At 36.5% G+C, this 20,610-nt stretch overlaps 2 protein-coding genes across 5 annotated transcripts in view; one reads left to right on the top strand and one right to left on the bottom strand.

Moving 5' to 3' along the window:
• The window catches only part of ENKUR (enkurin, TRPC channel interacting protein), a 26,293-nt gene extending 17,919 nt beyond the window's left edge, over positions 1 to 8,374 (bottom strand). The window contains exon 1 of one of the 2 annotated variants that reach the window (XM_077772444.1): positions 8,279 to 8,374. Coding sequence is in view for 1 of the 2 variants with exons in the window: in XM_077772443.1 (XP_077628569.1) it covers positions 7,083 to 7,159 (77 nt within the window). In the remaining variant the exon portion in view is untranslated. Of the gene's footprint in view, positions 1 to 7,082; positions 7,572 to 8,278 lie in introns of those variants that run through there. The other variant, XM_077772443.1, reaches the window with a different exon arrangement.
• Positions 7,900 to 17,679, top strand: THNSL1 (threonine synthase like 1). Of its 3 annotated transcripts, none has more exons than XM_077772441.1 (4): positions 7,900 to 8,037; positions 11,787 to 11,872; positions 13,920 to 14,092; positions 15,326 to 17,679. In XM_077772441.1, the coding sequence occupies exon 4, from the start codon at positions 15,374 to 15,376 to the stop codon at positions 17,603 to 17,605; it is 2,232 nt and encodes a 743-aa protein (XP_077628567.1). In that variant the 5' UTR covers positions 7,900 to 8,037; positions 11,787 to 11,872; positions 13,920 to 14,092; positions 15,326 to 15,373; the 3' UTR covers positions 17,606 to 17,679. The 3 variants fall into 3 exon arrangements, with proteins under 3 accessions (XP_077628567.1, XP_077628565.1, XP_077628568.1); XM_077772439.1 differs by having other exon boundaries at positions 11,773 to 11,872; XM_077772442.1 differs by lacking the exon at positions 11,787 to 11,872.
• The last annotated feature ends 2,931 nt before the right edge of the window (positions 17,680 to 20,610 follow it).

Below are 20,610 nucleotides of genomic sequence, written 5' to 3'. Positions count from 1 at the left end.
TTCATTATAAAGAAATGCTCTTTATCCCTTTTAAAACTCCTTCCTCTAAAATCTACTCTATGTCATATTAATTAAACTATTTCAGCACTCCTTTGATTTGTGGCAGCACAGTGTTTTTCTGTTCTTTGATTTTTTAACGTATTTTGTGACTGTATTTTTAAAGAAGTTTTCTTATGGAAACCATAGAAATTTTAACCTTTCTAAAAATCCCTTTTATTTGGTGTTTATACCATTCATATCTGATGTAATTTTTAAAATACATTTGGGGGTGACTGGGTGGCTCAGTCCGTTAAGCCTCCAAGTCTTGATTTTGGCTTAGGTCATGTATGATCTCACAGTCGTGAGACTGAGCCCAGAGTCAGGTTCTGTGATGGGCATGCAGCCTGCTTAAGATTTTCTCTCTCCTGGGGGGGCATGGGTGACTCAGTTGGTTAAGCGTCTGACTTCAGCTCAGGTCATAATCTCGTGGTCCATGAGTTTGAGACCCATGTTGGTCTCTGTGCTGACAGCTCAGAACTGGGAGTCTGCTTTGGATTCTGTGTCTCCCTCTCTCTCTGCTCCTCCCCTGCTCACATTCTGTCTTTCTCTCTATCAAAAATAAAAATTAAAAAAAATTTTTTAAAGATTTTCTCTTTCCCTTTTCCTCTGCCCCTTCCTCTCTCAAAAAAAAGAGAAAAAAAGAAAAGAAAAAAGAAAAATAATAAATAAAAAAATTAAAAAGTAAAAATAAAAAATGAATAAAAATCCATCTTATATTTTATTTCCATGTGCTATAAAACCCATAATTCATTGTGATTATTTTCCCTTAAAAGTCAACTATGTTTTAAAGAAATTTAAAGAGAAAAAATAATTTCTAACATTTACCCATATATTTGACATTTCCACTATTCTTTATTTCATTACATAGATCCAAATTTTCAACTTGTATCCTTTCTTGTGCATTAAGGGATTTTTAGCATCTGTATTCCATTTTTTCTGATCAGATATTTGCTATCTTCTTTGTATTTAATGTTTCTTTTATTTTTGGCTGTTTTTAATTCTTTTCTCTTCATTACTGGTTTTAAGAAATTTGATTTAATGTTCTTTAGTATAGTCTTCTCCTCCTTCTCCTTTTTCTTCTTCCTGATTGGGGTTCATTGTGGCTCTTGAATTTGTGTATTTAGAAATTTCATTTAACTTGTCAAAATTTTGGCCATTATTCAAATATATTTCCTCTTTACCCATCTCTTCTCTCCTTCTATAATTCTAATTATGTTAGGTTGCTTGATGCTGTCTACAATTCACTGATTCACTGTTTTCCTTTTCAGTTTTTTTCCTGTTTCATTTTGTATTGTTTTATTACCATGTCTTCAAAATCAACAATATTTTCTTCAGTGTTTTAGCTACTGTTAATCCCACCGAGAAGACCATTTTCATCTTAGACATGGTATCCTTTATGTCTAGAAGTTTTATTTTGGTCTTTTTTATCCTTTCCTTTCTCTCTGTATCCTGTTCATGTTTTCCTCTACCTTTTTGAATACATGGAGAATATTTCATATAGTTTTAATGCTCTTGTCTACTAATTATCTTACTGATGTAACTTTGTCTGTTTGTATTGACTGATTTTTCTCTTGGTTATGCATTGTTTTTCTGGGTCCAGAAGAGCTTTGAGTCTAGTTTTAACTTGGCCCCCGTACTAAGACAATATAGTTTTGAATGCACTACTCAATGCCCTGTGTCTTAGGAGGTGTTTCCACTCTGGCTGGTGGGAATTTGAACTTTATCTGGCTCTACTGCCTTTTGTTTGTTATTTCTCTGGCCTCAATAGTTTCATCACACACATGTCTTGTCAACCAGAGACTTGAGAAAAATTCTCTTGTGTATTACCACAGCATTCTCATTCTCTCTCTCTCTCTCTCTCTCTCTCTCCCCCCAGTGTTCTCCTCTCTGGTATTCTGTGCCTCTATGCTGTGAATTCGGTATGCTTTGACCTCCCTAGACTCTGTCTCCTTTAACTCAGGGAACTGCTTAAATTCGGTGGGATTAACTGTTTTGTTTAAACTCCTCTTACTTGGGTTTTGGCCTGGAAACGCTCTAGGGAGAATGTTGGGGCAATTGTAGGGCTTGTTTCTCTTTTCTTAGGGGTGACTACTCTGTGCTGTCTATTGGCCAGTGTATGAAAACTACTGTTTTACACTTTTTTTCCAGATGTTTTAGTTGTTTAAGGTGAGAGGGTAAATTCCATCCATGATTGAAAGCAGAAGTTTAACTATGCCACTTTTAAAAACTTGTATTCTCTGTCTCTCTTTTAATGTCTATTTATTTTTGAGAGAGAGAGAGTACAAGCAGGGGAGGGATGGAGAGAGGGGGACAGAGGATCTGAAGTAGACTCTGTGCTAACAGCAGTGAGACTGATGTGGAGATTGAACTTATGAACTACGAGACATGACCTGAGCTGAAGTCCAATGCTCAACCAACTGAGCCACCCAGTACCCATTTGTATTCTCTCCTTATGTATGTTGATAAGTTTTTTTTTTTTGGAAAACCATTATTAAGTTGTTTCTTGCTTTTCGAGGCCTTTCCTCAATCTTGAATTCAATGGTTGGGGATTAGTTATGGTCTAAAAAGAATGTGTTTATTAGATATCTTCAGAAAATACTGTTGAATCTAAATTTGTGCATTAAGTTTCCTATAGCAGTTGGAACTGGCAGATATCTCCTGATTAATAAAATAACTTTCCCATTGGTAAGAAAAGAGTGTGTATACTCTCGCCTCTTTTTAGTTTGCTATCTTGTGATTCAATACATTATTTTGTCAGCTGAAAGCTTACCCATTTTTTTTTTTTACAAAACAATATATTTTATACTTTATGGATAGTTCATTTTTCCAAATTACAAAAATAAAAAAGTGATGAAACTAACATGATGCTATTGCCAATTATATCTCAATTTAAAAAAATGAATAAAAATCTAGGTTTCCTGTACCTCCTCAATCCATTTTCCAAATAAATTCAGTTTTCTATATTCCTATTTATGTATGACATATACCTTGATTTTTAAAACTTAATATAATGTGATCTCTTTCCATATTAGTACATATAAAGTTTCCTTTCTTTACAAGTGATGAAGAAAAATGTTATTATTGCAGAAGTCTGCAGAGACTGGACAGCTATATTAAAATCTGAATAACAATTTCTAACACTAATCATAAAACTCTGAGACCATATATTGCAGCAATGGGAATTTTAACATAAAATTTCATTATTCTAAAAACAAGGACTTTGGAATATTCTTGGCTTTCTTTGAATATAAGTTCATTTAAAAGGACTTCTGCTTTCCCCAGTTGAATTATTGGATACAAATTGTCAGCAAAGTAGATAAGAATCTCAGGAGAAAATAAGTATGGTATCTAAGATTTCATAATAGTCACTTAGCAAAGTCAGATACATAACTAGACTTTAAACAAAGAGATGTTATAAAACCTCAGATAATATAGATATAATAGTATAGAAATTAAATAAAATGAAAGATAGTCAAAGAAAAATGAAAAACTCTGAAAATGAAATTCAGACTCCATGTCACAATCAACGCCAATGAAAACCAGAAAGATTTAAAAATAAAAACAGCCAACAAGTGGGTGCTTAGACATTAAATGTTCCCACATTAAAAAAGCATGTGTCCAGAAACTCCACACTGGTGAGTCTGATGTAAATTTTAGAAAGCATCTAAAAACCTGTAGAGAAGCAATGATTAAATGAGGCATTTGGGGTTTTGAGCCTCTGAAATGAACATCATTTTTTAAAAAAGATTATTTGAGTCATAAATCAGGCAAATACCTTAGACATAATGTACACCTTTATGTTAGCAAAGCCTCTTATCCTTATTAATAAGGGAGAGAAATATGAATTGATTAATGGAGGCACATGGATGACTGACTGAATCCTCAAAAATTGAATGGCTGTCAGCCTAGAAAGAGGTGTCTAGTAGCCTTCTAAAGCAAAGTACTCGCCTTATTCTATGACAGATGGAGATATAAAAGACATACTTATTAAATTTGCAAATGGCACAAAGCTAGGTGGGGCAGTAGAGACAGTGTATGAAAGATTCAAAGTGCAAAACTATCTCCATAGATCAATGATGAGTTCATATTTTAAAAAATCAGTTACTTAGCTATAAGTCATATGGGCATTTCAGTGTGAGGTAATGGTGGAAAATGAGTGTCAAAATGCTAATGAACGCATTAATGGAAGTAATGGGCTGCAAGGAAAGAGATAATGGTTCCATAAACTGTTTGGTACATACCTGGAATATTACCTTAAACAAAAGAGAAAGACAGAATGATTGGAGATATTAAGAAACTGGAGCCATCAATAGAAGGATAACAAATTTGGTGAACATCTTGGAAACCATCTCATGCGTCATGAATGACTGAAATTTTGAAAACTGATTCACGGCTTCCCCTTGAATTGTACATTGTTATATCTTAAATCCCAGTTCATTAAGTTCAACTGCAAGAAGATGCCCTTCAGCCTACTTTCATTACATACATGCATTTTCTAAGTTCTCATTTAGTTATCAGCATCTCTCATTGGGATTTCCCATAATATATGGTTTTATTGTTAATCAACATTTTAAAGTTTGTATTTTAGTTTCCCAAGGAGACTGTAACTTCTGAGGCATGGGAGATGACAATGCAGTCAGTTGTTGAGAAATCCACCCCTTTATGAAAGCTGGACAATAATCTTGCTAGTCTTGCAAAGAGCCGCAGTGAGCTTTCTTGAAGCTGGGTTTAAACTCAGTAATGCAAATAAGCCTTGGAGATTAATACATGTCTGTCTGTCTGTCTATCTGTCTATCTTTCTGTCTTTCTTTTTCCTTCCTTCCTTCCTTCCTTCCTTCCTTCTTTAGAGACAGACAGAGAGAGCACAAGAGGGGGAGGGGCAGAGAGAAAGGGAGAGAGGGAAAATCCAAAGCAGGCTCCTCATGGTCAGTGTGCAGAGCCCAACGCGGGGCTGGAACACACAAAACGGTGAGGTCATGACCTGAGCCAAAATCAAGAGTCAGACGCTTAACCTACTGAACCACCCAGGTGCCCCTACATTTCTTTCTTATGATTAATTCTTACTATTAACAGGGGGATTGGGTCAGGGCAAGTCAGTGCTAGTGTGGTGAGGAGGAATTTGTTAAGTGTGGTATTATGCTCTGTTTTTACATATTAGTGGTTTGCCTGCATATCTTATCAAATTAAAACCTCCTCAGGTTGTTGCAGACAGTATAGGTTGTTGTGGACAGTCTCACCCTAATAGAGAGTTCTCTGGCACACCAACTGAATGCCTTCTATTCCCTTCACCATAAGTTCCTTTTTCTAACTTATTCCTTCAGAGTTAACCAAGGAGTTTGTGCTATCACTTCCAACATTTCCCAAGAACATTCCACAAAGGCAATGTTATACACATAAGGGCTCAGTTATTACTTGTCAAATGAACAGACTAGACTTTTCCTATAAAATTTCTTGAAAAAAAAATACTTAGATGCAGTAAAGTTGCATCTTTTTAATTTATCAGTGAATAGAACACCTATCTAATAAAATATCTTAACTTTCTCATTCAGTACTCTACAAAATACAGTCTACCAGTGGGTCAGAGAGTAGGAATTTATCTTGAACAACACACAGGAGTTTTTTTACCAAAAGTTCATTCAGCAATAGTTAATTTGAACATTCCTCATAAATTCTACAACTCTGTCACATCTTACTTTACATTCTTCTTTCCATTCTCTACTAAATTTTGAGAAGCTAATGGAAAATAATATAGGTCCTTCTCTTATTAAAACAAGATTCTCAGGCTTAAAATGGAAGGATTTGCCCACTTGTTGATGTTATACATCCCAAGTAATTACTAGTATAAATAATTGCCCTTTAGATCTGAAAGGAACCTTAAAGATTATCTGGATCATTTAGTTTAGTTTCTTTTAAAGATAAGAAAATAGGGGCGCCTGAGTGGCTCAGTTGGTTGAGTGTCCGACTTCGGCTCAGGTCATGATCTCACGGTTTGTGGGTTCGGGCCCCACTTCGGGCTCTGTGCTGACAACTAGCTCAGAGCCTGTTTCAGATTCTGTGTCTCCCTCTCTCTCTGACCCTCCTCTTCTCATGCTGTCTCTCTCTCAGAACTAAATAAAACATTAAAAAAAAAGATAAGAAAATAAATGAAAATATATTCATGATTCCCAAACCAGTTAGCTGCAGAGACTTTTTTGGCCCAATGCACTCTAAATGTGGTTTGAGTTGCACCAGGAAAACAAAAAAGGTAAAGAGCAGGAAATATTTCGAATTCTAGGAGGAATAAGATTTTCCGCACTAGTTACCTTCTTTTCTTTCCATACATTTAAATAAGTTCTAAGTTCCTACACAGGAGACTAACTGAGATATTTGCTTTGGGGTTACCTTTTTTGAAAAGTGGGAAACGTAAGGGGTCCTAACAGCTACGTAATATTTTTAACTCAATTACATATTTTTGGGTCTCTACCCATCTACTCTTCTTTCTATCCAACTATCAGATCTGAAAAAGACTTTAGAAACTAATCTATTTTGTTTTACCAGTCAAAATACTGAACCTCAGAAACAAATGGGAATTTGTATTTGACAAAATCTCATAAATAAGTAACTATTATCCCTTTAGAGAGGGAGCAGTAGTGCAGTCAGAAATAAAACAATGAACCCCTGAAACCAAGTAGCAAGTATCCTAACACAGGACAATAAAACTGTCATTTTTTTTCAACAACAAGAAATTTCACGCTATTTTGTATGCCACATCATATACGAACAATTAAATTACAAAACAATTATATATTGTATTAACAGGCGGCTAACATAATAAAATGGCCCTCTCACAGCCCTGAACCACCCTCTCTTGTGAATTGTGAGATAGGTGCTAAATACCTAGATTTTGCAGTCATTTCCTTAAAGAGCTGACATCCAAGTCTACTTCATTAAGACAAAAATATATGTTATTTTTTTTAAAGTCGTACGATGTTTAGTTAATCCTGAAACGGCATAATTATTCCCTATTCTTGTTTGAAGTGATAATCTTTTGTTTACCCACATACCTAGGAGGCTGAGGAGGCTCCTTCCAGTCACTGGGTATGAGGTTATAAATGCTCTCAGAAAAGCAAGTTGTATCCATGGTCACCAAAATGACTCCTTAAAAATAGTCAACTTTTTTCTCACTACACCAGAATTTCTGTCCCTTTCTTCACTGTTTCCCCTTTCCTTTCCTACTCTCGACTTCTCACGGAACTGAGATTTCTCTCTTTCACCTAATTCCCCTTTGACCTCTTAGCAGTCCTCTCTTAGGAGGAAAATAAAATAGCCCTTCTAATTCTCTTGGGGTTGCTTAGCGTTGTTGACGGCGTGGTTGCCTTGGAAACAGTTGCTTGGCTACGGGGAAGCAGAAGGCAGCCCTGCAAACTAGGTTTTCTTCTCTCTGCAGTTCTGCTTGAAAAGAATATGGAAACCACTGTCTATATGTGCCTTTGGGAATAATGAGTTGAACGGTTTCCTCTTAAAGACATTGCTCGTTTCTGTCCGCATATTTGGGAAAGACTATTGCAGACCGTACGGAGGGCTAGCTCGGGCGCGGGCGTCACACAATAAGGCTCTTGTGCGCAGGCGCGAATCCCGGCGGGGGCGGGGCGAGCCGCTGAGGCCACGCTGACGCACGGCTTCTGCCGAAAGCTGGACTGGGTGGGGAGGAGCCTGAGGAGCAGGGAGGATTCCGATAGGTGGAGCGCGGACAGCTAGTCACGTGTTCGGTGTGAGGTTGCTCCGGGCGTCGGTGTGGCGCGCCGGCGCGCTGGCCCACCCTCACTGACGCAGGCGCAGAGACCGCAGCGCGGGGCTGGGGGCGGGTCTGGCCTAGCGAGGGCCTTCGGCCTGTGGGCGATCCGGGGCGAGGTCTCAAGAGGTGTGGGAGTCCGTCCCGAGGAGGCACTGTCGGCTCTGGACGCTCCTCCCCATTTTCTTTCCTTTCCCCACCCCCGTCTTCTCAGTGTGATTTTCTTGGTGAGTGATTTGAGGAGAAAGAAAGGGAAACTGTAGAAACCGGACCTTTCCCATCGCATGCCTTTCCCCTTTTCGTTTCTTCCCGTTTCCGCTACGGTGTAATCTCAACTGTGTGTGCGCTCGTTTTCCCCGCTGCTTCTGCCCCGGTTGCCCGGAGCTCGCTCGGCCGTCCCGCCCCATCCACCTGTCGCGCTGCGGTCTTCCCCTGGCCTCCCTCTTTCCCCTGCGCCTCGCCGTTTACCTCTTGGTCGGGCTCCTCCTCTTAGGTATTTCTCCAGCGACGTGTGGACTGGATGCTTTTAAAAAGAGCAGCCTAAACTAGAAGGAGAAGCTTTTCAAATGGGCCCTTGAATTTCTGCCTGCCTGTGTGTGTGTGTGTGTGTGTGTGTGTGTGTGTGTGTGTGTGTGTGTGTGTCCCTTATTTGAAATTGTCTTCTCAGAAGCGGTTTTATTCCGTTTTGAACCGCCTGGGCTTCCATAAGCCTGTTTATTCACGTGAGACTGCTGTAAGAAATTCATATAGAAGCCTTTGTCATCCCGAGCCTCTAAAAGACATTTTGGCAATATTGGGGAAATTAGCTATTTGGTTTGAGCCAAACTTACAGAGGCCACTGCCCGGAGGGAGTAAAGATGGTCAGAGATAAAAGACCACATCAATTTCGGTCGGCTCACTGCCAGGGTGCTCGGTGGAGAGATAAAAACAGCCTGATTGCTTCATTAACCTTTTAGTTTCTACTTAAAGGGCTATGCAGAATGTGTAAGTCCTTATCATTTGGGGCTTTTCGTGAATTTCATTAGATAAGAACATATACAGTTTTTTCTTATCCAGTTGATCAGATTTTTATCCTTATCGCGGGTGTTCAGCATTTTATTTCAGATGAGTGAGTGACACGTTGGAAATGAGGTCCTGTTCTTCACATCAGATTTTCTACTTTTTAAAACATCATTTTTAATGTACATACCACTTTGTCCTTTTCCTTTCCCCTTTGAGTATTTTATGTTTTTTGCTTACCATGTATAGAGAAAAATTCTCTTTATGCGTACTAAGCTTTGAACTAAGGACTCAATGATAACACCATTAGCCAAATGGATGGTCATTGGCCTAAAGCTTATAAATTTTCTAATGAAGAAACATTTTAGGATGTTTTATATTAATCAGTTTTTTAAAGAGCCAGTAAGGGCACACCCGGTTATCTCCAGTTACTAAGTACCAACAGACCTTAGCTATAGATAGTCTTGCTTGACTTTCTGGTGTTACCCAATATAGTAATTTTCACTGATGACAATGTATTGTGGCTTTAAAAATACCAAACAATTTATGATCTAACTATAGTGTATTTAGTTTACAGGCATGATGAAATTGTTAAATCATTTAGAAAGGAACTTTTTACCCCTTAGATCGTTGGCTTATCATTTTGCTTGCCTTTTGAAAGCATATTTACAAAGAATATATTTCTAATTTTTATTATTCCCTCAAAATAGCAATAATGTTAAAGAAAATATCTGTGTCCAATATACCCACAAGGAATTAGTGTTCATGTATTGTAAGACATCACGAACTTTTTCCAGAAAGGACTACATAATATTTTAGGCCTTTGCAGGCCAGATGGTTTTGGTCAAAACTGCTCAACTCCACTGTTGTAGCTCAAAAGCAGCCAAAGACAATACTAAACAGATGAACAAATCAATAAGCAAAGTTGTGTTTCCATAAAACTTAATTTACAAAAAGGGTGATTATCCAAGGTTTGCACACATTTGGCCTGTGGGTTATGGTTTGTACAGATCCCTGCTATAAATGCTTGTACATACAAATTTGGGTGTTTTGCTAAAGACTAATTTACTTAGATTAGGGCATAGGTGGAAACATACATAAAACAATGAGGAGGAAAATAAACCCTGTGTAAGAGATACTCTTCATAATATTTCTAAATTTTAGAATTTAGGGGCGCCTGGGTGGCTCAGTCTGTTAAGCATCCGACTTCAGCTCAGGTCATGATCTCCTGGTTCATGGGTTCAAGCCCCGCGTCGGGCTCTGTGCTAACAGCTAGCTCAGAGCCTGGAGCCTGTTTCCGATTCTGTATCTCCCTCTCTGACCCTCCCCTGCTCACGCTGTGTGTCTCTCTCTCTCAGAAATAAATTTTTAAAAACATTTAAAAAAAATTAGAATTTACAAGGATACTTGGGAAGTCTTGAATTAAATATCCAAGACCATTAAGAAGCTATCTAACAGCAAAAGAGTAGTGACAGGCTTAATCAGCTTTGATACTAATAGGGGCAATGATGAGGGTTGAACTTGTGAATTCTGCTTTTGACTGTAACAGCCCTGTGATTACAACACAGCCCCAGAGTGTGTTCCCTCTACCCTTTCCACCTCGTTATTTGTAGGTAAGTTAAGAGCTGACTGAAAACAAAGGCTTGCTGAAAAGACTTTTGCTCAGTGTTCCAGAGCAGAATTTTACCCATGCCCCCCATTAGTTTATGTCTTAGTATATTTGCATTTTTTAAAATTGTGTATTGGAAAGCGATTTTTTGCTGTAAAAATGCAGTCATTTTTAAGAATTAAAAAAAAAATCAGGATCTTTTCTTAAGATAATGGACTAGATGAGTCATTCTTCTGAGAAATTTAGGTTGCATTGATATAGGGTGACAAGCATACTCAATGCATAAATATTTTCAGAAGTTTATTGAATCAAAGCCAGTTCTCATCATGATATAAGTTTTAAAGTGCTATGTCTTCTGTTTTATTTTGGAATAGCATGTAACATATTTTATATGAGTGAGAAATGCTAAATCATCTTCAATAGGATTTTGGTGATTTCCCAGAAGAATTGGAAACTAGGTGATTTTATAATGGAATTGAAAAATCCTTCTGGATTATTTTGGAAGTAAAAATTGATAATGGGTATGATTTTAATTGAGTAGCAGTCATCTAGTGGTGACCTTAGGAAAACATCACTCTACAAAGGTTGCTGAAAATTAATATGGTTTAAAAATGTCAGCTTATTAGCATTCATAGGAGGTAATTTAAAAGTGATTTCTGTACCTTTTTTTAAAAAATTCTTTATTCAGTTTTGATCGGCTTGACACAGTAAAATTGTTAAATTTTGTGCCTTGAGATCAAAGAGTACTTGAATCATTATGTCCATGTGGACATTATGGTTTTGTTTTTTAAAGTTCTTGCTGTGACACTGACACATGACTGCCTTTTCATTTGTTTGAATGACAAGTGTCTATTATGTCTAAAAAGTACCCAGTGGAATTAGTAGATCAGAAAGTCCCACCCTAAGTGATCAATAGGAAAACCTATTTAAAAAGTATTAATGTATAATGGAGTTGAGGTGAACTTCCCATCCTCTGAGGAGTTAGTAGGACTAAAAGATTTTCATGAAGAACATGGCTCTAAATACTTTGAAATATTGGTATAGTAAAACTGATATATATATATCAGTTATATATATATATAGTAAAATCACTTATAGCCAAGTGATTTGGCCTTTAAATTCTGCTTTTGTTTACTGACTCTTGTGGTTGACTTCCATTTAATTTGAAATAGTTTTGTCTGTTTGCTGAAGGAAAATTGCCTATTCATGACCACTAGACCGAAATACATATTAAAATATAAATAAATGGAACAGTGTAATAACACGGCTTTGAATCATAAAGGAAGTTGATCCCCACTTTCCACAGGCTCGATATTTGTGAATTCTGCTCACTAAAATTTATTTATAACGCCAGGTTAATACTTGCAGAACCTGTCGTTCGTTCATGGAGACACGTTCAGTGGCAAAAAATGTGAGTCTCCTGATGCGCATGCTCCAAGCTGAGGTCAAGCAAGGTGAGGCTCTCTGCCTTCTGGTTTCAGCAAACAAGTGTCCTTTTCCCATTCTGTTCAGTGCCACATTTTTGTGCCTCTAGTTAGTGATTTTGATGTTTACAATGGCCCCCAGAGGGCTAACATGCTGCCTGGCGTTCCTAAGGCAATAAGGCTGTGATGTACCTAGCAGATAAAATGTGTGTTAGATAAGCTTCATGCAGACATAAGTTAGAGTACTATTGGCTGTTCAATGGGATTGAATCAACTATATATATGCATGTATGTATATGTATATGTGTATATATGTACAAATTGCATATTAAAATATTAAAAATATATAAATTGTCTTTAAATAAGGTTATATATCGGTCAATTGGCAAAAATGTGACTAGAGGCTCACAGGAACCTAACCCTATATTTCCCCTAGAAGCAATGAGAATATTCAATATTCTCTAATTTAGTACTCATGATGACTTTATAGAACATAACTACCATGAGTAACAAGAATTGACTATGTTACCTCTTGAGTAAACTTGACTTCCAGATGGAAGTTACATAGTGTGGGTGTTATTCCATCTTGTCTTTTGGTTTGCTCACAATGGATGTTGAACCCTTAAATTAAGCTGTGGCTAAAATGTTACAAAACAAAATTTAGTATTGTTACTTAAAATAGAATTCATCTTCTTTATTTTTCTTTGACAGTAATACTATTTGTTTATGTATTATAGCCCTTAACAACTGCCTTCTGCTATTTTTCAGGAGGCTTTTTATTGTTAAATAATACTGATAAAGAATTAAATTGAACTGTCATAATTTTCTATTTTTAATTCATATAAACTAAAGGAAAACTCAGGTTATAAGGGATAAGGTGAATGATGCATAATGTTTGTGTTATGATCTACTTTTAGTAGAGTTGATGGTAAGCACCGTAGTAACCAACACAAAGTGGAAAAGATCAGTTAAAAGATTTAACATCCATAAAAGCAAACCAGCTACTCAGGTAATATTACAATTGTTGTTAATACAGACTTCAGAAGGTTACACACTGGGAACCGAAAAAGAGCACACACTGTGATGTTATAAGCCAAAGCCTCCTGAATAGGAGGTTAATCAGGTTATTTTATAAAGTACCTTCAAAACACCTAGTGTTCCCTTCTCCAAGAAAAATAACTAGTGTTAAAGTACTATATTAGAATACAGTTTAATAAAAGAAATTGCTGATATGGCTTAAGTGTACAGTTCTCTGATGCTTGGTTTACTACAGGAAGAGAATTAGACTGCATAGCAAAGCAGTTCTTGATTCATGGATAAGTACTATTATTTTCTCTGAAGGTTTATAAACCAACCAAATCATAATATATATACATACATACACACACACACACACACACACACACATATATAGATATATATATATATCTGGCCTTGAGTCTCGATATTCTGATTCAATTTATATGATTTTGGTCCACTGTTTCTGAGTGACAGTAATTAATATTACCATACATGAGAATATTCTTATGTGCCAGCCACTATGATACATGCTTTGAATTTATTATAAGCTCAGCTAAGTAGCCAAGAGGTACCTGTACATAGCGGACACTTTATTTGTGCTTTTTATAGTCAGTTATTGTTACATACAAATCATGTAGTGATTCAGATGGATAAAACAACCTACAAGAGAAATTCAGACACTCATTTTATAGCTTTAGTCCACAGATTTAAATTTTTCTGTCATCACTAAACATCCAGTTAAATTAAAATTTTATGTGTCATTTGGAAGATTGTACATTAGTTTTTATTTGATAATATTACTCTTTCATATTGCTTGGTGGAAGAAATTCTTTCAATATTGTTTAATAAAATTTCTTTTGTAAGATACAGATATTGAAAAAATCGATATCTTAATCTTTTAATAATAGATTTGGGAAAAAACATGAAAACTGTCAATTCATTATTTTTCTATACTTTAAAATTTTCAGGTGGATATTTTAATAATAGAGTGTTCTATGTGTGGGATATTATAATATTGTATGCAGTGATGATTAACTTGAAAATTTTTCTGTTATAGACTCCATTTTTTGCTAAGATTGACTTTGCCTCAGCGTCAACAAACTCTTCATCTAAGATTGGTTCCTGTGTGTCATATGTTTACAAGTCAGTGGAAATTACAAGTCAGCACATACAAGCTGAAAAGCCAAATAAGGAAATGTAATCCTTCTCTTGACAGTTCTAATTTAACTCGTAAGTTAAATTCAGTGTTAGTTTAAAGTGGTTTAAATGTTTAATTACAGAACACAGTAGCACCCACAATCAGAGCAGTAAATGTTCGGAACTTTTCAGAACGTATTTGAACATACCACCCAATATTTACTACGGCTTAGTTGCGGAGCATGTGCAAAGCCCCACTGCATGTCTGCGGAGCTCCTGTAGTCCATGTAAATGAGCACTGCAGCAGTTCCTAAATTGCATTTGCACATAACTAAGAATGTGACTTGTATGGCCTACATTCGTGTTTTAATGGTGAGTATAATTCCAAAGACAGGGATCTGACTAGCGTGGGGAATTGCAGAGCTGCTCTGCATGCCAGAATAATTCTTTCCTCTCATCACGGGAAGCATTCCTGAGGCTTTTTTTTTTTTTCTTTTGCTATCACTGTAGAGTCTGGAATTTGAGTTAAGTCTCTCCACTGATCATGTTTAGAGGACAGAAACAAAAGTGATGGTTTCGTGCAGATAAGGTTATAGATACGTAGCCTTTGACTTTGCTTTTAATTATCAATTTCTTTTAACTAGTTGCATAATATTACACCTTTCATTTTAGCGTTTTTTAAAAAGGCCTTCAATATGAAAAATATATAAGAATCATCCTTTACAATATGCATAAGAAACACATAAGAGAAAAAATTTCATAGCTTTGCCATATCATTTGAGAAGTTATTTAAGCATTTTGTAAGCAAATATTTTATCCTGCTTTCCTGTTGTGAATTTTATAAGAAATTTGCAAGTCTATCCACATGTTCATATAACTATATATGAAGCAATAAAGAATATTACTCAGCTTTTGTGACTTGCAAGCAAATAGCATTCCAAATAATCCTTGTTTACATGAGTTATAAACCAAGAAACAATTTTCATCACAGGAAAAGAACTACTACTCTGCTTTAGTGTATGTGTGTGTGTGTGTGTGTGTGTTATAAAGCCTCTATGATAAAAGACATTTTCTGAATAAAGTGTTGCTTGTAGTTACAAATTTCTAAAGTTTTGATGATTCAGTCTTGAGATTGAAAAGAGTATTAAAAGGATAATCTGTAATATATGAGAATTGGGGTTTAAATACTTTTTAAATGTCCCATACATTTGAAAGATTTCTAAACAGTTTATGTATGGTGGACACGGTTATTTTTAGTCCTGTTGGGACTTTAAGTTTGTTGAAATTAGTAACCAAATGTCTTTCTTGTTTTTATGTTTTGAAAAGGGCTAAAGCCAGTGTTTAGGTTGACTTGGGCAGAAAAGTGAAAAGAGAATGCTCCACTTTAACCGATGTCCGCATCTGAAACAAATAGCCCAGAAATGTTTTGCTAGTGTACATGTTAGAACGGATAAACGTGTGCAGCTGTTTCTTGCAAGAACCTTTGCACTTGCAGAATTCAGGAAGTCATGGCACTCAACCCACTCTCTTGTTGGAGACAAAAATATTATCCTGATGGGACCTCCCGGTGCTGGGAAAACAACAGTAGGCAGAATAATAGGTCAGAAACTAGGTTGTTGTGTCATAGATGTGGATGATGATATCCTTGAAAAAACCTGGAATATGAGTGTGTCTGAAAAATTACAGGATGTTGGTAATGAGCAATTTTTAGAAGAGGAAGGAAAAGCTGTGTTAAACTTCTCTGCATCTGGAAGTGTGATTTCCCTTACTGGGTCCAATCCAATGCATGATGCTAGCATGTGGCATCTGAAGAAAAATGGAATAATTGTATACCTGGACGTACCTCTAGTAGATATAATCAGTCGTTTAAAATTCATGAAAATAGACAGGATCGTAGGTCAGAATGCTGCAACAACTATGAAAGACATGCTTAAATTTAGAAGACAGTATTATAAGAAATGGTACGATACCCGTGTTTTTTGTGAAAGCGGAGCTTCCCCAGAGGAGGTAGCTGACAAAGTGCTTAATGCAGTTAAAAGATACCAAGATGTGGACTCAGAAACGTTCATTTCAACCAGACACATTTGGCCTAAAGACTGCGAACAGAAGGTTTCAGCAAAATTCTTTAGTGAAGCGGTGATTGAGGGGTTAGCTTCTGACGGTGGACTCTTCGTTCCTCAGAAGGAGTTTCCAAAATTAAGCTGTAGGGAGTGGAAAAGCCTAGTAGGAGCAACCTACGTAGAAAGAGCGCAAATACTATTGGAGAAGTGTATACATCCTGCTGACGTGCCCGCTGCCAGATTGGGAGCAATGATTGAAACTGCTTACGGGGAGAACTTTGCCTGCTCAAAAATCGCCCCCGTCAGGCACCTCACAGGCAACCAGTTCATCCTGGAGCTGTTTCATGGACCAACAGGATCATTTAAAGATTTGTCTTTACAGCTTCTGCCTCATCTTTTTGCACACTGTATTCCACCAGGCTGCAATTATATGATACTTGTAGCTACCTCAGGAGACACGGGCAGCGCAGTCTTAAATGGTTTTAGTCGGATTAATAAGAATGACAAGCAAAGAATAGCTGTGGCCACGTTTTTCCCTGAAAATGGAGTAAGTGATTTTCAAAAAGCACAAATAATTGGCAGTCAGAAAGAAAATGGGTGGGCAGTGGGTGTCAAGTCAGATTTTGATTTTTGCCAGACCGCTATAAAAAGACTTTTTAAAGATTCTGATTTTACTGGCTTTCTTATTATGGAATACGGAACAATCTTAAGTTCAGCTAATTCTATCAACTGGGGCCGACTGCTTCCCCAAGTAGTTTATCATGCTTCTGCATATCTTGATCTTGTTAGCCAAGGATTTATTTCTTTTGGAAGCCCAGTGGATGTCTGTATTCCCACAGGAAACTTTGGTAACATTTTAGCAGCAGTGTATGCCAAAATGATGGGAATCCCTATTCGAAAATTTATTTGTGCCTCTAATCAGAACCATGTTCTGACTGATTTTATAAAAACAGGACATTATGATCTAAGGGAAAGAAAAATAACTCAGACCTTTTCACCAGCAATAGATATTCTTAAAGCTTCAAACCTGGAACGACATTTGCACATGATGGCTAATAAAGATGGAGGATTAATGACAAAATTATTTAATCAACTGGAAGAGCAGCATCACTTCCAGATAGAGAAGATGCTAGTTGAGAAACTTCAGCAGGACTTTGTAGCTGACTGGTGCTCTGAGAGAGAGTGCCTCGCAGCTATTCATTCCACCTACAATACGTCAGGGTATATTCTGGATCCACACACTGCCGTCGCAAAAGTGGTTGCAGACAGAATGCAAGACAAAACTTGCCCAGTGATTGTCTCATCCACAGCTCATTACTCAAAATTTGCACCTGCTATCATGCAGGCTCTAAAGATTAAAGAAATCAACCATACTTCATCAAGTCAGCTTTATTTACTGAGTTCGTACAACGCATTACCTCCACCACATGAAGCTTTATTAGAAAGAATGAAACAGCAAGAGAAGATGGAGTACCAGGTCTGTGCAGCTGATGTGAATGTCCTAAAGAATCATGTGGAAAAACTAATACAAAATCAATTCATATAAAAATGTTTTGAGTAAAATTTTTTTTCTGGTGGTAAGCATGCAATAATAAATCACAAATATTGATTTGGAGTACAGTAGTATTTTCTTTTTATTTTTTATTTTTTGGTAAATACATCTATATGTAGGCCTGTTATCTTTTGGAATTTCAATAACCTAATCTCGACTTAACATTGTACCTGAACATGCTGCTTGGAACCTTATAATCTAGAAGTGACAAAAGGGTAGCCTAGTGCATGGACCTTTGTGCCGTTGTGCTGTGCTTTGCACTCATGAGGGATATATCAATTTCCACTTCATCATCCCCACTTTTAAGTTGATCAAAATGTCTCCTATTCACTTTGGCAATTAAAATATTTAGACATAGTTGTTTTGTAATACATCTGTAACCATTACTAGTTTTCTGTTGACTAGAAAGATAAATTATCATTCAAATGGCAAACTTGTATGGAAGAAGTAGTAAAGCCTCTCTCTTAAGAAAGGGCCAGTGTTGGGGCACCTGGGTGGTTCACTCAGTTAAGCATCTAACTTCAGCTCAGGTCATGATCTCACGGTTTGTGGGTTTGAGCCCCGCGTCAGGCTCTGTGCTGACAGCTCAGAGCCTGGAGTCTGTTTCGGATTCTGTGTCTCCCTCTCTCTCTGACCCTCCCCTGCTCACACTGTCTCTCTCTCTCTCAGAAATAAATAAAACATTTAAAAAAAAAAAAAAAGAAAGGGCCAGAGTTTTTAATTCTCCTCAAGCTCCATTTTGGACTACAGTTAATGATATGTATTGTACATGGTCCAAATTAGATAAGTGCTCTGTCCTTCACACCCCTTTGGATAGTTACAGTTAGGGTGATGCAGTTTGAAAATCAAGACACATGATTAAAATCTAGTATGTCATTATCAATGGAACTACGTAGTAGTGGATATAGAGGTAAAATTACTTCTCTCTTTCATGAAAAAAATTTTCCCCAAATTCAGAATATTTGAATAGTCTTAATAGAAGTATATTTATAGTTATAGTTGGTGCTTTTTCCATATTGGAATCCATTCCTGTCTAATTTGTCTATTATCTCTCTTTTCAATGAACATTGTCATTTTTGGCAACTGAAATCACACACAATTATACACACATATTTAGCTTTCCTTTCTGTGTAGTAACTATAATTTTAACCATGATTTACATTTGTGAGTTTCCTGGATATTTTATTTCTGAATTAAAGATTGTCACTGGAAGGATCTATAGTGTAATGAACTAGTCTCAGCCACAAGATGGCATTCCTAACATAATTTGTCTTTGCTGATAACGTTCTGCTGCATTTTCTAAGAGAACTACCTCCATGAAGAAACATTAAAAATTGTTAAAAAAAAAAATAGTTCAATGAGCGGAAACAATTTGTTTAAAAATATAAAAATTCAAAGGACTTTTGTGTTAACATTAGATCTTTGGCTTGGTTTCTACAAAGTTCTAAACCAAACAAAATCAGAAGCAGTGACAAAATAATGGAGGATTCAAAGTTCACTTATTCACTTATTTTTTAAGAATATCTGTTTAAGTAGATGACATATTTAGAAAATGCAGCTAAATGCAGAAATAGAAAAGCACTATTTCTGAAAGGAGGAGCAACAGTTTAAAAAAAAAAAAGACATGATTTCCATCCTTGAGCACCATAGTTAGGGAAACAACACAAAAAATTATGTGGGACACAGAGGAGTTACTGCAAGATAGTTTAATAATAAGGAAAAAATGAATAATATTGTTAAGTGTTGTAAGGATTAAAAAGAAGAGGAAAGAATTGCCATGGACTAGTCCTACAAGGTTTCACACAGGACACAGAATCTGAGGTGAGTCTCAAAGGGTGGGAAGATTTTCTAGGTGGAAAGAAAGAGGAAATACATTCTAGGCAGAGGAAAGAGAAACGAGTTAAGGTGAAATGCCCAAGAGAACACTTTCATTTATTTATCTCTTACAGTCAATGTGTTCTCTCACTGCCCCAAACTGTTACCCCTGCCTGCACTTCTCAAAGCCAGCTCTATCCTTTCCCTCTTAGCTGATAACCTTGCCTCATTCAAGAGGAGCAAGCCACCATACCTGATGGACCTCCATTTACATCAGCTGTATGAATCTGTGCCTGTTTCTATCCTTTTCTACTGCCCTTTGAATTGGCCATAGTCCCCCTCAGTTCAGAGGCAAACCTCTTCAAATGTGCCTTGTCTAATTGGTCATTCTTGCTGTTTCTCCAACCTCTCCCCTCTGATGGAAACGTTCTGTCTCGTTGAGATACTCTCCACATCTTAAAAAACACAAAAGCAAAACAAAATCTCTGTAAACATTCACATTTCTTCCTATCTACTTTTTAAGTTCTTAATACTCAAGAACAGTGCTCTTCAGAAAGAGTGTCTACATGTATAGTCATCATTTTCTTGTCTCTCATTTTCTCCAGTTTGTAAAGTATATGCAGTTTAAGGATGAGTAATAAAACAAATACCCATGTACTCACCACCTTGCTTTAAAAATAGAACATTACATCTCTGATAGTCACACTGTCTCCTCTTTGATTATAATGCACTTCTCTCCTTCAGAGGTAACTATCCTAAATTTTCTATTCATCATTCCCTTGTTTGATTTTATAGTTTATAACCACGTAGTTTTGCCTCTTTTTGAATTTTAGGTAAATATAAGTCACACTGTGTGTATTTTTCCATGACTTTCCTTTGCTCGAAAACTTTAAAATTCATCCTACAAATGAGTGAATCCACAGTTCATTAATTTTTATTATGATATAATAACCCATTGTATGAGTACCACAGTCTACTCATTTACCAGTTAGTGGACATCTAGATTGTATAAGTTTTTTCTGTTCTTAGATGCAATAGGTGCACTTTTGTAAAATTTATGTTGAAGGCCAGTGAATATGGACTTTCAAATATTTGTGCTTCTTCCTAATAACATGTAAAAATTGATTTCATATCTTGGTATTGTTAAAATAATGTATGCTTTATGACATGGAAATGTGTTATCA

This window comes from Crocuta crocuta, unplaced genomic scaffold (genome assembly GCF_008692635.1).
Source record: "Crocuta crocuta isolate KB4526 unplaced genomic scaffold, BGI_CrCroc_1.0 scaffold96, whole genome shotgun sequence".
In the NCBI taxonomy this organism is placed as follows: Eukaryota; Metazoa; Chordata; class Mammalia; order Carnivora; family Hyaenidae; genus Crocuta; species Crocuta crocuta.
This window is presented reverse-complemented; position numbering and strand designations above follow the sequence as displayed.

Coding starts and splice junctions, on each gene's coding strand:
- THNSL1 (XM_077772442.1), top strand. CDS start 15,374: ATGCTCCACTTTAACCGATGTCCGCATCTGAAACAAATAGCCCAGAAA.